This window comes from Neolamprologus multifasciatus, chromosome 9 (genome assembly GCF_963576455.1).
Source record: "Neolamprologus multifasciatus chromosome 9, fNeoMul1.2, whole genome shotgun sequence".
NCBI classification, from domain to species: Eukaryota; Metazoa; Chordata; class Actinopteri; order Cichliformes; family Cichlidae; genus Neolamprologus; species Neolamprologus multifasciatus.
In genome coordinates this window covers 14,742,875-14,759,040 of record NC_140447.1, presented here as the reverse complement: position 1 = coordinate 14,759,040, position 16,166 = coordinate 14,742,875, and the positions used below count along the sequence as shown (strand labels likewise).

The 16,166-nt window shown below is 39.6% G+C and overlaps 1 protein-coding gene across 6 annotated transcripts in view; it reads left to right on the top strand.

Annotated features, from left to right (window-relative positions):
• The first annotated feature begins 1,425 nt into the window (after positions 1-1,425).
• tpk1 (thiamin pyrophosphokinase 1) overlaps positions 1,426-16,166 on the top strand; it is an 84,464-nt gene continuing 69,723 nt past the window's right edge. The window contains exons 1-4 of one of the 6 annotated variants that reach the window (XM_085173199.1): positions 1,464-1,544; positions 2,161-2,191; positions 2,991-3,151; positions 9,243-9,317. In XM_085173199.1, coding sequence (XP_085029325.1) covers positions 3,043-3,151; positions 9,243-9,317 — 184 coding nt within the window. In that variant the 5' untranslated portion in view covers positions 1,464-1,544; positions 2,161-2,191; positions 2,991-3,042. Of the gene's footprint in view, positions 3,152-9,242; positions 9,318-16,166 lie in introns of all 6 variants that reach the window. The other 5 variants (XM_085173200.1, XM_085173197.1, XM_085173198.1 and 2 more) reach the window with 5 other exon arrangements.

Sequence of the window (16,166 nt, the reverse complement as noted above, 5' to 3'; positions counted from 1 at the left end):
CAGTAAAAGTGTTTCAGAGGGGGAAGTGTAGGGTCAAAAAAAAAAGTTTAAACAGGAAAAAAAATGCTAAACGAGAAAGGAAGGGAAATAGTAGTAAATATTGGAAAGACTGATGTCCAAGAACGAGGCGGATTGGTTAGATGGATGCACTGTGAAAGAGAGATCTGATCAAACATTCAGTGGGTGTAGGCTTGTAAAAGAAATCCTTTCCAATGAAGAATGCACTGAGCCAGGAATTTATTCATAGATGCATTTATAATGCATGCCCACAGAATGAATGACTTCCCGTAGCACATGTGTGCACGTGCGTGTGACTTACACATACATGTTTGTGCAAAACTTCGAGTGTGTACATTGCATGTGCGGCGTGTCAGGGAGACAGAACAACTGCTGATTGATGAGACAATGTTTGTTTTAACGAGCCTCTGGAGTGGCTTCACCTTGAGAAAGATTTGGTTGCTCACTTTACAGTGCTTCTACTGCCGTCTGGAGATATCTGAGGCATACACCATCAGTCTATTGCTCGCATTCGTGTGTGTATGTGTGCTTGTTTTGTGTGTTTACCTTTCTGTGTTTTGCTTGTGCATTTTTTTTTGCACAGCAAGTGTGAGATTTGGTGCCCCTGTCTACGAGAACAGCAGAGGGAAAGCTAAGTGATAGGGTGTGGGTGTAACTGGGTGCTATAAATTAACGTTGAAGCATTATTTCAATTACCCTGACCTACTTAACCACTAAACCAATAAATCTACATGTCTAAGAAACCTTAACAGCCAAAAAGCAATCGAAAAAACAGAAATGTTTTATCATATCTTGCTATACATCTCATAAAGACATGAGAACTGATGTAAATGTTTCAAATTTTCAAAATCATTCATGTCTACCTTTGAATTGCAGCATGATAGACACTGATAGACACTGGGATACGGCTTAATCCACCACCTTGCTGTACTTTCTTAAAGCAGGACCACACCTGCTAAATCAATGAAGCATGTAAATGTCAGACTATTAATGCTTCATTAAACTAAAGCACGGGTCGTTGACAATAGTGCAGATTTGCTTCAGGGGTCCCTGACATTTTAACATTTTTAAATTTTACATATAACGCCACATGCAAACACAATATGACAGCACAGCAAGCTTTTGAATGTGATTTGTTTTGCCACCTTTAATGAAAAACACAGCTGTTTTGTTGTGTAGTTATTAAATTTGACATCTTTTCGCTGCCCTTATAGCATGGATAGTGCAGGTAAACTTACAGGAGAGAGAACAGCAGTTATTTCCTCTTATATAGTAAAAAAAAAAATGAAAAAAAGAAATAAATCAAACTGTCAGGTTAAATTATTTATAATTGTTCAGGTTTCCTTAAGAAACCCTGGGACTACCTTGGAGAATTCCCATTTGAGAGCACAAAGAAGCGCCATTTCCACGCTTGGCCTCTAGGAGTCACCATAACAAACACGAGCCGCCGTTCATTCCCCTCTCTGCACGCATCCTTCCCTCTCGTTGACTGTTTATTCCATCAATGGCGGAAGCGGCTTAAGTCTGTGAGTGTATCAAGGATTTCTTTCACAGTAAAGCACTGATAGCTTCACAGTGTGAAGTCAGAGTGTTTATGTGTCGCTTTTGTTGAAGTCGGACTGTTGTGTCTGTGACGGGAGGACTTCTCTTCGTCACGTTTCTCCCACTTCACGTGCAACGTGAAGTGGGAGAAATGCTTGTGAAAATGAATGAACGATCTTTAGGTCGAGCACTTAAGAGAAGGGCTGTGTTAATATGTGACAAGAGCTAATTTTCTTTGTCGGTTAGTATTAAAGAAGCAACGAGACGATGCAATGTACTTTCATTCAGTCCAGAGTGTGTATGGAGTATTAAAGAGAGAGAGAAATGAGGGAGAAAGACAGGAAAACTTCCCACTATTAAACAACAAATCCATTTTAGAAAGAGAAAGTAAAAAACTGCCTGCACTATATCTTTGAGAGTCCACCGTGAGGGGAGGGTCTGATCGTTATCGAGGGCTAGCTGTTAACACTAGATTTACTAACCTGCGCAAATTTGCGTAACTTCCCTAAACCCAAAACCCCCTAGAATTACTGGCGTAGGTTCAGCTGAGTTCAGAGTACTATAATGATCATTAAACCCTGCTGCACTTTTTTTTCGTAGTTTGCTCTGCTTCGGTTGCTAAAGCTGGAAGGTGAGCAGATTCAGGTGAAGTATGTATTTGTTTTAGTGCTGTCATCAGCTGGTTCGTGAGGTTTCAGGAGTATTTAGCCTTTTTGGGCTTTTATATACCCTGGTTATCTACAGGGTTGTTACTTCCTTTTTTCATATAAGGTACGGTTTACAGAGTCACAGCTTTTAATTTTCCTTTAATAAATCTGTCATATATTATGACCTTCAAACATTCCAGCCTGCCCAAAAGATATTCAGTTTGCTGTCACATCAGATATGCAAGAGCCACACATTTGAGAAAAAAGGTTGGGTGTTAAGATTTCTGTTAACAGATTAGTCAATCAATAACTACCTGGGCTCCATTTTTAACTTTAGTTCCTCTTTAGTACAGATGGTGTTATATTTTTCACAGGTATTGTGCTTGATTAATTGATTAAATTAATCAGCAAGTAAATTAAAAAAAAAAAATCACATCAGTTTTTCATTGTTGTTAAACCAGAAGATTATTGACATAAACAAGAAGACTGAGGCAAATTTGCTGAAAATTTTGACAATAGGTTTTTACATTTTCAGCCAAGTCCACATGACCCATCAGTCAAAGAAGACAGATATATTAGCAAAGAAAAATAATTATTAGTTGCAACCCTGTTGTGTCGGTATTGTGTGTTGAAACATGCGTGTAAACCTTGAAGTTGCATAGCTTCCATGTGGATGTTTGTATTTTTAATCAGTTTGCTTGTTTTAGGGAGAATTAATAGTTCAGTACAAGCCTGGTCAGAGGTAGACATTTAAATGACTTTCTTTCTTTGTCGGCTTACAAGCAAAGAATAAAAGTAGAAAACAGACGGACAAAAGGAAGAATAGCAGCAACATATGCCCTGTTCTCCTCAAGTCCAAGTGAGTCGACTGATTGAAGACAGGCTGCTGTGGATCCTAGCCATGGATGAAAAGATGACACCTTTGGACTGCCTGCTGCCCTCAGGTACTGCCTTTCAAACTCACATTCCCTCACCAGAAAAACACATGCACACAATCAATCAAATCTGAAGGTTCATGCACAGATGCATACGTCTTCTTTTTTTCAGTGGTTGTTGTTGTTTTGTCATACACAAACTATACTCTTGTGTGGGGCACCCACCCACACACAGACGATCGCAATGCATCTGATCAAAATTCACGCTTACTCGCATCACTGTCACACTTGTCTTCCTCCCTCTGCTTCTCCCACTCACTCCGACACACCGTCTTTGGGGAATTAGAACTCAAAAACAAATCACTTGCACTTTCATGACAACAGTGTACATATGTATGAGACATGCCTTCCCTTCTCTTTTGCTGAAAGGGTTTTTTGATGTTTTTGCTTTAAAGGGGTGGTTTAATTAAGTTTGATCTTTCTAAAATCTAATAATCTTTCTTGCGTCTGAATGAAATGCCTGACACCACATAAATTCTCCTTGTTCCAACAAAACATTTTAGATCCATATTAAATATGTCTAAGTTCAGTACATAGCACATTTATTATCTCATTTCCAAAGGCATGCTAACACGTTACAATAGAATCCATAACCCTAATGATAATCTGACATATTCTGTACCCAGTGATGCTCCTAAAAAGAAACTCTCCAGATGGCTGGCTGCCCTACAGACCTGAGAAGGAAGCTGGTTATATCTGCCTTTAGCCACTGCTCTCAGGTCAAGGTTTATGTGAGCTCTCTGGTGGTATGAGCTTCGAGGAAGGAAAGCTGATGTGAGCCGAAGGGCAGGTTATTACCAGACCTGTAAAGGTCAACGGGATCGTACAACAATTTGGCCTGTAGAACAGACAGCAGACACTTGTACTTTCCTCAGGCTCGAGTTACATTTATTAGTTCCATGTAATTCCTGACAACTGTACTCATTTTATTAGCTAAAATCTAATGCAGTCAGCTGCAACAGCTCTACCGTGAATTCCACTGTTAATACCGTGCTTTGACCTAACCAGGAACACAAAGTAGAATAATCCACCTTACTGACCACATGAACAGAAATGGAAAATAAGCTTTGCAAAAGTTCGGTACTGTGCAAAAGTCTCGAGGGTTCCCCTCATTTCTTCATGTTTTGCATCCAAGGAGCCAGGCATTTTTTTTTGTTACCTACCTAAAGAATGAATCAGTGTTGTGTCTACACATAACACACACATTTGTTTCCATTTGTTTAGTTCAGTCCATGAAAAATGCAAAAGATAACTCAGTTTGACAGACATAAAATAATATTTTTGCCTTAACAAGGTGAATTCCAAAAAGCTATTGAACATAAACTTGGCATATTACAGCATGGTGTGCGGTTTTCTCTTAAAAAGTTTAAGGAAACTGAACAACTGAAAGCCAAAATTAAGAATTGTCATGGCTCTGTCATGGTTTGAGCTGCCTTTCAGTCAGTAGTGTTGAAGATCTTGTCGAAACTGATGGAAATAGGGATGTACAGTCAGATAACATACAATACCCAATGGAAAATATGTTATGAAGAAGCCAGGACCTCAAAATTATTGGAGCAGTGTGGGATCACCTTGACAGAGCAGAATAAAAGCCTTTTGAAACAACCTTCAAGAAGCCTGGAGAAAGATTCACGAAGACTACTTAAAGAAGAAAGCTTGCCTAAGAGAGTTCAGGCTGTTTTGAAGAATAAAAGTCATCATGCCAAATATCAACTTTCAAGTTCGTTTGAGTTGTATTCACCTTATACTGTGTTTCAATAAATGTTTGCTGCATCTGTTTCAGTGAACCACCGATTACTTTATAAAGCAACGTATAACATAATGGAGTAGAAGAGTAAAATTCGGGTCATTGGTGGTGAGTTAATACATTTTATGAAAATTTGACCCAGGTTAGAAATATTATTCTTCAACTAAAAGATATGATAAAATGTTAAATCCACAGTATGCTGAGCATTGTCTGAGGTCTGGCTTTTCTCATGCTTTCTGGATTCCTTGGCATCTAACTATCACAGGTACACACTGTGTGTAGTTTTACTGATAAGATATAGATGAATCTGAGGTCTGAGTCCTAGAAAAATTGTCCTTTTAATCAGTCTTGGTGCTCTGTGGCATTTGTTGCATTCTTGGAGTCATTTCTTGAAGTGTTGCCATTTTTTTATAACCACTCTACTTCAACCTGCTACTGTTTGGATAGCTATACTGCTGATCTCTCTTCTTGTGTATGCCTCACAGTTCATAGAGTGGAATGTTACTGGGTTTATTTTGTATGAACGTGAAATTCTTAGCAACAAAGTAAGAAACAGAAGGAAATGAAGGTTTAACTGAAAATGGGAACATTTTGGGAACAGTTTGCTATAAATAGGCTGATATTAATTGAATAAAGCAACAACAACAACAACAAAACTTGTTTGCTTGCCTCTGTTCATCAGTTACTGTGTTGGCTCTAGGCTGAGCATTTATTAATGCTAATGTTACGATTAAGCTGCATGCTTATAGTTTGTCTCTCAGTTATATTGAGAGTGAGCTAAATATAGGGATTTAAATCAGATCATAAAATATAATCACAATCTCAAGCTTGTACTCAATTGATCTAAAGTAATTAGTAAGTTAACTTTAATTGACTTGAGTATGACTGAAAACAACAATTATGATATTTACAGAAGTTGTTTTAAAAGTGTCTTATGATAAAGAGCTGTGCACTCACAAGCCACTTCATTAGGTACGCCTCACTAGTACCAGATTGGACCCCCTTTTGGATTCAGAAATGCTTTAATTTTTCAGATTTGTCATCCATGATGTCAATCTCCCATTCCACCACATCCCTTAGGTGCTCTATTCGACTGAGATATGGTAAATGGCCTGTATTTGTATAGCGCTTTTACTAGTCCCCCCTAGGGACCCCAAAGCGCTTTACACACCCAGTCATCCACCCATTCACTCTCACATTCACACACTGGTGATGGCAAGCTACAGTTGTAGCCACAGCTGCCCTGGGGCAGACTGACAGAAGCGAGGCTGCCATATTGCACCAGATCTGATGATTGTGGAGGCCATTTGAGTAGAGTTGAGTTTTGTGACAGGATGTCTTATCCTGTTGGAAGCATCCATCAGAAGATCGGTATACACTGGTTATTAAGGAATGGACTTGGTCGGCAACAATATGAGTCTGTGGTGTTTAAACAATGTTCGCTTGATACTAAGGAGTGGTCAGGTGTCTCATCAGACCCAGACCAGGCAGTGTTTTTCTGAACTTCTACTGTCTAAACTCCCTTCAGTCACCTTTCTTCTTCATTCTGATGTTCAGTTTGAACTTCAGCAGGTCATCTTGAATGCCTGACTTGATTAGCTGATTCGATATTCATGTTAAGAAGCTAATATAGTAGGCAATGAGTGCATATTCGCAGCTTTCTGCCTTTCAGCACGTACTCGCTGTTTCTCTCCATTAAACTGACCCAGTTTGTAGTTTTGCCATTGACATACGAAATAAATAATTTGAAGGCACTCTTTCAACTTGTGATGGTCTCCAATGAATTGTCTAGCATATTTTATCAAAAATATTTATTACATTAAAGCACATTTGAGTCACATCTCATTTATTGTTGTCTAAAGCACTACAATCATCTTGTTCAACTGCAGAGGCGTACTTTTGCTGCATGCTTGTGTGCACAGGGTATGTTTGTATGTACTTGACATTCTCACACACGTGCATTATTTGTGCATAGATAGAACTGCTGTTGATTTTCTATTTGTGTACAGCTTGAAAGTCAGTAACGCACGGAGACCGACATCAGTCAAGAGACACTCACTCATGTCAGGAAGCTATCAGCAGTTTTGAAGCATTCATTGAAACAAATGTTTACTCAAGCATGTTAGATAAGCGTTACAGGCTGCAATGTTGCATTTGCTCACTGTACAAATCCAAGATTTAGGCTAGAGATTTCTCCGGGTGTGCAAATAATCCGCAGAATGATGCAGAAGCAACCAAATCACATACACCCCCGGTGTTATAATTTTGTGGATAAATTTGTCACTTGCTATTAAAGGTGTAAGTTTTTTTTACCCAAGTGCACAGTATAGCGATACACTTTTAGAATATATTTATATGGCTTCCTTAGTTTAATCTCTTGGAGGAAATACTTATCTAGACTCTCTGAGGAGGATATAAGAACAGCCCCTGGATGTCTGCATTTTAAAATCCCTAGTGTGCACAGTTAGCCTTTTACATTTCATCATTTTAATTATAAATACTTATTTCTGGAATATCTTTGTGCCAGCTTATGTGTTTTGGATACTCTGTACGTGTGTGCACACGTGTGCACGCGTGTTTGTAGTATTTATGCTGTCTGGCACTTTTAAGAGAATCCCAAGGTGACATTTCTTTGAAACGAAGTGCAGGAAAGGCCACGCACCTCCTCTTGTGTGTGTCTGTTTGTGTGTGGGGGGTGGGTGGGAAGGTGAGTGTTTGTGTGTCGAAGGGTTATCTGAAAAGTCACGGCTGGTTGAGTTTGCCTTTTGTTCTCTGTACACCTCCAGCCAATTAAGAGACAAGACTGACAAATCTTCTCCTCCTCTTTCTCCACCTCACCTACCCCCGCCTGTGCATCGTGCTCTCTTTTCCCCCTCCTTTGTGTCGCCTCTTTATCCTCTCTTCCTTTCCTCGACTTTTTACCATAGCCGGCTGGGGTTTGGCTTTTGGATTGGAAATGACCTTCTAGTGATGTGAACTTTTTAACAACATCAAGCCCACTGCTGCAACAAAGTCACAAACCCAAAGGACATTTTATTTCTCCACACTTTCTCAGCCAAGCCTAAATGCACTTTTTACACCCGAGGGTCCAAAATCCCCCCCAAAAAAGAGCTTTTTTCCCCCAGGTGATTCACATTTTGCTGTGAGAAATTGATGATGAAACCTGAAGTATATATATTTTTTTCTTTCTATGCTTTTGCATTTTTTCCTCCATACTGGGGAAACTGGGAGGGATACAGGCTTTACTGGATATTTCTTGTTTCGCAGTTATGGAATTTACATAAATTTGCTTTAGGAGAGAGTAATCTCAAGGTGGTGTTTCAAGTTGCAGATAGCATTTTGGCTTTGTTATAAAAGAAAGCCTTAAACATTGATGGGAAAGCATTTATAAGAGCAGACATGAGAGCGAAAGATAAATGAGCATGAAAAGTGCGATGGTGAGGGGAAGAAAGGTTGTGCTTTAGTCTTTGGTCCATTAAAGCTTTTCTAGCAGCTCTGTTTTTACATTGTCAATGAATGTTTCCATTTTTTCCCATTTCCTGCAGATAGATAAATGACAATTCTAAAGTATTAGTCAGGGGATCTGCATTAGCAGCAGAGCAAAGAAAAGCTAAAAGCGAGATTGATGGGAGCTTCAGGGAAGAAATGGGTTTATGAAAAGCAGCACCATGAGAGAGACTTTGACAAAGAAACGCAGAGGTACACTGATAAGAAAGAGAGATGAGGATGACAGAAAAGGTTTAGGTTTGTTTTCATGTGTGATATGTAACTAAGGTTAAAGATTTTAAATGGCAAAAAATGAAATGCGTGCAAGTGTGGGTACTGATTTTCTTTATTTTTTTTAACAAATGGTAGGTATCCAGACATTGATTGTGACCCTGATTAAAGAGATTAACGGCAGTATAATCAAGGGAAATCACTGTCTGAACTGGATGCACACTGTCCATAGTGGTGTTAGGCTTTGTTATCTTCTACTGTTGCAAACAAACCCTTTGCAGCTTAATTGGATCGAGTGGGAACCAATTTTGATTTCTCAAGAAACCAAGACTTGCTTGAAATGAATTCATTTTTTAATCTTCTCTCTTATTTTCTTCTTTCCTTTGTGGAGCCTTATAATAACCTTGTTATTGCTCCTTTGTTTTTTATTGTTTTTTTTTTTTTAATATATTCCATGCCACAAACAGTCTCCAGTCTGGATTTAAAGGTATTAATTTGAACATGCAAGTAATGACATGTTCCAGCGTTGCCATTTTGCTACGTGTTACTGATTATGCTCCATCAGTCGTCTGTGTTTTCTATCTGATTGTTTATTATTTACACATTTCCCCTTTTCCTTGTGTCTGTTCCTTTCAGGCAAACAGAGGATCTGTCTGATCATACTGAACCAGCCGCTGGATAAGGACCACCTACATATCCTCTGGAGTAAAGGTACATTTCTCACACATCACAAATATAGATCAGACAACAGACAAGCCCCTTTTACAGCACTTATATCACATTTGCATTGATTTGCACCGAACATGTATTCCCCAGTTGTTTTTTTGTCATACTGTGCTCTCTAGTCTGTGTGGCCTTCACTCTGCCATGTCACTGAAAGTGCTCCTTCCCCACTCTCTGCCTACCTTTTCCTTTTCCTTTTTGCTTTCTGCATTGGTACCATTTTATTTATTGTTTTGATTACTTCTTTAGCTGAATGAGTTTAACAGTTATTACAATCAAAACAAAATTTGTTTTTTAAAAAAGGGCATTTCCATTATGAATGAACTGGTGGACGGTAAATTATTCAAAAATAAATTAAACTATTGTTAATTTCAGTAATGGAATTTCTGGCAGTAATTATGTCTGATAGTAAGGAGCACGGATACAGGCAAGGGATGTCACTTGTAACCCAGTTGTGAGTGTTGATTTGTGTCTGCTGTTCTCGCCTCTCTCGCTGTCTGTTTGCATTAGAGTGGGGCTGTGCTCTTCAGACACACAGAGGGTAACTGGAGAGCAGAAAAGCAATACAGACTTTAGCGTATAACTTCCTTGAGCTGAAGACTATTATGCTCACTATCGCTAAGTACTCCAATGGCTGTCATTTCTTAAATACCTGTGGTCAAACAAGAACATATGCACATCAGCCACAACACCTGCCTAACCTCGTGATGGTATCTAGCTTGGTCTGGTGGAGCCCTCAAATTTGGTGGCTGGCTTGATAATGCCTTGGACTCTGGCATGGATTTTTGTCTGGTGCTCTATGCAAGATCTTGCATACTGGAGGTAGATCAGCCCAACATAGGCAGAGCTTGGAAGCAGTTGGGACCAGAGTCACCAAGAACATCACTGATCATAAACTATGCTAATGGATTGAAACCATTGACTGTAGAAAAGATGGACGAAGCGACAGCACCCCAAAAATGAAGCCAAAACGTCTCTATCGCCCCCTGGTGTCTGGCTGCAGTATAGGTCATAAACTACTGGGACTGGAGTCAGACTAAAATAAATTTATTCTCCTCAGATAATTTTTTTCCAAAGATTCTTTCTTTTATTTTCAATAGTTCTCATCACACTGATTGCTGTCCAAGAGGTCTCCTTTCCCATAAGTTTGATTCTAATTCCTACCAATTCCTGCTGAAGATTTCCCTGTGAGGGAGCTGCTGGTGAAGATCATGAGTCCTGCTTGATCAATGCCATGAGCTTCAGTCTTCCTGGTGTTTCTTAAATGATGCCTCTTACAGTGGGTCAACAGAACTTCTGGCACAGGACAGCTGATGAAAGAAAGGCAAGAAGTTTCTCCAAACCTCTGGACCCAGGAAACCCAGCTTGGTCCTGATGGTCTCCCTCACTAGTTTCTCTGCAGGGTGAATGTAGCTGTTGATATAATATGGACTCTATTATTAAATGAAAATAACAAATTAGACTACACAACTGAAACCTCATGCTGCTGTTTTTAAAGTTTCCATGTTACCAGGCTGTAGAGATTTAAACAGTTTTAGATCTATTACACTCACAGTCTTAAATGTTAAAATCTCAAAGGACAGCATTATATTTTTGATATTAACAGTAACTCTGGGCCTCTGTGGAGTGTGTAGATGATCTCATCGCTGTCTAAAAATGGATAAAAAAAACATAAGGAGTGCTGAATCCTTCAATAATACAGACTATTAGAGTAACAAGTGTGTAGCATCGCTAACTAGCTAGCAACAAGCCTCCAACACAGTGCATATGCTAGCGGCTAATCTAGCAAACAAATTAACAACAGAGTGATTTTAGATGTTTTAGAACTATAAGATGATAAGCTGTGTGTCTTTTTTTTGTAACAGTGACATGGTTGTATTTACCTTAATTAAACGAGTCGTCAGTCGCGGTAAACCAGCAAAAAACTCGAGCCGCCAGGCTACGTAAAAAGTGTAAAGGGGCGTGTTTGCGGTCATGTCCAGCGGGTGTGTGGGCGGGAGCGTTACACAGTCGCTCCACCACAAGTCACTACTGCGCAGACTCTGGCTCCAAATTTGCAAGATGGCAGCCTCCACAAGCGGGGTATTTTGGCTTCATTTTTGCACAATGGTAGGAGGCGGGGCCGCGTCGTCCATCTTTTCTACAGTCAATGATTAAAACTTACAGCACCTGAAAGTCCCCCCTGCTCAAGAAGTCTTTGGAGCAGGAGAAATGCCAAGTATGACTCAAAGAGCACAATCCCCAATTTTAACTGTATGCTTCAACCTTCTACGTAACCTAAAGTGCTCCTCTGATAAAATGTAACTACATATCAGGTCAACGGATGCCTTGTCTTGAATGGGGTGGAAGATTGCAGTGTAGGGATGGCAGGAGTTTCTGGTTAATACAGTGGCTTGCAAAAGTGAACTTTGCCACTTTATTGGAATTCCACGTGAAAGACCGATACAAAGTGGTGTACACACAATCGAGAATCTGTGGCAAGATCTGAAAACTGCTGTTCACAAACGCTGTCCATCTAATCTGACTGAGCTGGAGCTGTTTTGCAAAGAAGAATAGGCAAGGATTTCAGTCTCTAGATGTGCAAAGCTGGTAGAGACATGCCCTAAAAGACTGGCAGCTGTAATTGGAGCAAAAGGTGGTTCCACAAAGTATTGACCAAAGGGGGCAGAATAATTATGCACACCCCACTTTTCAGTTATTTATTTGTGAAAAATGTTTGGAATCATGTATGATTTTCGTTCCACTTCTCACGTGTACACCACTTTTTATTGGTCTTTCACGTGGAATTCCAATAAAATTTGATTCATGTTTGATTTCATGTGGCTGTAATGTGACAAAATGTGGAAAAGTTCAAGGGGGCTGAATACTTTTACAAGCCACTGTATGCAAGTCAGGATGTAAATTTCCCTTAGAAGTCTAAATCAAACTTTACAATGACCCAAAAGCCACACAACAAAGGAGTGACTAAAGAAGTGCAATTAGATCATAGAGTGGCCTAGCCAGTCTCCAGACATCAGTCCTATAGAAAACCTGTGGAGATACCAAGAACTTCAAATTGCCAAGCAGCAGCCAAGAAACCTGAAAGATTTAGAGAAATTCTGCAAAGAGGAGTGGGCCTAAATCCATCCTGAAATTGAGACAGTTACCAACTGCAAGAAACATCTCACATCTGTTTGCCAACAAAGGGTTTTCCACCAAGTACTAAGTCTTGTTTTTCTTGGGGATAAAATCTTTTTTTCAGTCACATGCAAATCCATTTATAACTTATATGTAATGTATTTTTTCCCCCTGGATTCTCGGTTGATATTCCATATGCCTCCAGTAAAATTAAACTACAGTAAAAATTAGAGATCGTGTCTTTGGAAGTAAGCAAACATAGAAAGTCAGCAGAGGAATAAATAAGTATTTCCCAATTACATACTCGTAACCAAAACCAGGATACCACTTGGAAACTCCAAGTAGGCTAGATACTCTGAAGTGTTGCTTAGTGCATACGTACACATACAGCCAGAGCCTTACCCTGTACGTTATACGTGCTTATTAAAAGGCAAATAAGCTCTGGGTATTTGTCTGTACAGTCCAGACTCTAAATTACAAAGAAATGGGTGAAAGGCAGATACACCCTGAATTGGTCGCCAGTCTATCAGAAAATCTAATGCAGAATTGGCTGTACAATCGTAGTTGCACAGTACAAGCTCACTGAATGGCTCCACTTTAGCACACTCAGAAAAACAGTTATGGCCAAGGGCATTTTGATCGTTGTTGTTGAAGATGAGTAGAATTGTGCTCAGTCACTTTCACATCAGCAACCTGCTGGTCATAAGTTTGCTGGTAGTTTATGGACCAAGGAAATCTCTTAGATTCCAGGCACTTCCTTGTGGTAACTAGGGGACATGCAAGAACTCCATGAATAGTCTGAGTCACTTTATCAGAGTATAAAACAAAAAGAAACTCAGAAAATATGTGTGTAAGACTAGTTGTTAAAAGATTAAAAATAGATTAAAAATAGATTTTTGAACAAAAGTAGAGCTTCAGACTCCCTAAGGTGTTGTTTATTAGATGCATTGATGCATAGAGTTATGCTAGCTGACTGTGATGTATTAAATATATAAACCAGGCAGTGTCATGATAACCTACATTCTATATCTTTGTTTATTTATTTTTCTATTTAATCACTGATCAAAAACAGCACCGCTCTGAACTAGAATAACTTTAACTCTCATTTATTTGACCTGGATCACTGGTTTTCCCTCAGTTTTGATGATCACCTGAAAATACAATAAAACTGTACGCTAATATATGAAATATGATGTATGTAATTAGCAAACTTATGCAGTCATGGAGGAAGGTTAGTAAACAAAATAACTTTGAAGGCAAACGTGTGATTGAAACTACTTCAGGTGGAATTTTAATGAATGTGGCTTTGATATTCTTATCAACTTAGCAAAAAAGAGGCACCTCCGCTTTATCCATCGCACAGCAGCTGTATAGTAAGAAATATGTTGCTCGCTCGGTTTTTGCTTTTGCATAAGAGAACCAGTGAAAAGTGTTTGATGACACAAGACAAACCAATCTTCCTGATGAGATTTCACACCAAAACTTTTTTTTTTTTGGGGGGGGGGGCGGGGTCTTCAGGGAGAAGATAAGGTGAGTAGGTAAATGCATAACAAAACAACATTAGAAACAATATTTGTATATGTCTATAGTTCTATATAATTGTATAAAGAAAAAATATACATATGAGTGCATATATACCCAAAAAGCTGTCTGTCCCATTAAATTTTCATTAATCCGTTGAATGTCTTGAGAGAATTTTCTTCACACTTCTGATTACATTTTGATGGCCAGAGTTTTTTAATTACTGGAAAATGTAACACAAATAGAGGGATTAAATAGTATAGCAATGACCGCATCTTCACTGCACTCTGTTTTCCTGTAACCTAGGAGAACATGCTGACACTAATCTTTGGTGTCCATCTAATAGGTAGGTTCAGGGTCTTGACTATGTAAGTCATTAGACTGACTGACATGTGTTTAAACTGCAGTCTCACCTGGTGGGGCACACAGCTGCAAGGTGACAATTTTGTTAGTTATCACGTTCAATTCTCTGCTGTATGACGGACGCAAGAATCATAAAAATCATCAAACAGAGCAAGTGCACCATTTGGCAGCAGCTGAAAACATGATGCGGCTTGATTGTGTCATGCGATGATTTGTGCATTTGGCTGTGCTAAGACAGTGTTACTTTGATGAAAAAAGTGATTTTGGGTGCTTTCTGAAGTGCCAAAACCAATGCTGTGGTTTTGATGTCAAATTGTGAGGCTCTCTTGAACACAAAAAGAGTTTTGATCAGTTTTGGTCTTGGCAGCAGTGCACACTGGGACTTCAAGAAGTTTTGACAAGATGATGATTGTGTGTGAGTGGCGCTTCTCAGATCTCTCATGGTTCAATGGTAAACACAGTTGTGGCAAGTTTATCATCCCATGCTTGATGTGCGATGCATTTTTAATTTTGTTTTTGGCTAAGCAGATGCCTGCGTGTGCATGAGCGTGTCTGAGTGCGAGCCACTCTCCAAATGGTTGTTCACCTGGAGGCATCATAGCCAGGTCTCCACCCTTACATACACGAACATCTGGAGTATCTAACAAACATGCACACACTTTCAGGTCCTCTGATCTGGTGCCCCTGGGCCCCCCCACCCCTCATTACCTGTGGGAGAGGTAGAGCAGCAGGGAGCACAGCGGCGATGGAGGCTACAAGAGCGCAAAGCTGATCAAAGGGGAAACTCATTTACTGGTGCCAAGTGTAATGTTGTGAAGTGAGATCAACCTGCTTATCTCACCAACCCAACATTTCACTCATCATCAGTCACCCGCTCACTCATTCACTCAGTCACGCATTTACTTGCTTTGAGATCCCTCACTTGCTCATTGAACAGCAACACAAACAAGCAGTTTACCAAATCAAGGTGATTCAGTGAAGGTGACCCTGTCTGCAAAACAAAACTGACCTGAGTTGGCTACAAGTGCATCAATCAATCATTTGATGACGTTGAGCAGCTTGCTAAAGTTGAAGGTTGCGAACATCACCCATCAGGAATATCAGCCTTGCCAGTAAGAAGCATTTATGAACACATCAGATGGAGCTAATAGGTATGTGGAGAATTCAAAGAGAGAAGCCATTAGCAAGGTTGGAGCTCCAAAAATTCCAACAAGACTTTCAAAGACGGATGGGCATAAAAAGATTTGAAAATTTACCACCTAGAGTAATAAAGGGAAGGCTAGAGTAGTGTAAGAAGTATCAGAGTTGAGTTATAGAAAATGAGATGGTTGTGCAGGGAATCAATCATATTTGAGGAAAGGTGTGGGGTGTGTAGTGGATCTGAGGACAGGGTGAAATATGGAGGGGGGAGGTGGTATGATAGATGAAGTGAGGGTGTCGAGGCATCATAATAAGGATAATAATCTTTTCACCACTCGTCGTGACCGTTTGCCCTCTCCTGTACAGAGCTAAAGCCCCAACCTGACAGGTATTAATCTTCCTAGCAAAAACCCATCAATACAGGCTTGTATGTACAATATAACAATATATAAATATACATTTATAGCACAGTCACATGAGCATATGTGGGTGTTTCCATATCATACCTAAAGCAGCATCACAGTTTGTCAAAAACTGGTAAAATTACAGGTTTAGTTACGTGTGTGTGGAAGTGCAGAGTGAATGACAAGTCAGGATGTCTTGGAAGCCTGCAGGGAGGGATTAGAGTCAGTAGTTTATTTACAAGGTCATCTCCTCTTCATTTCTTCTGCTGTCCCCACTCAGCTCACATCATAT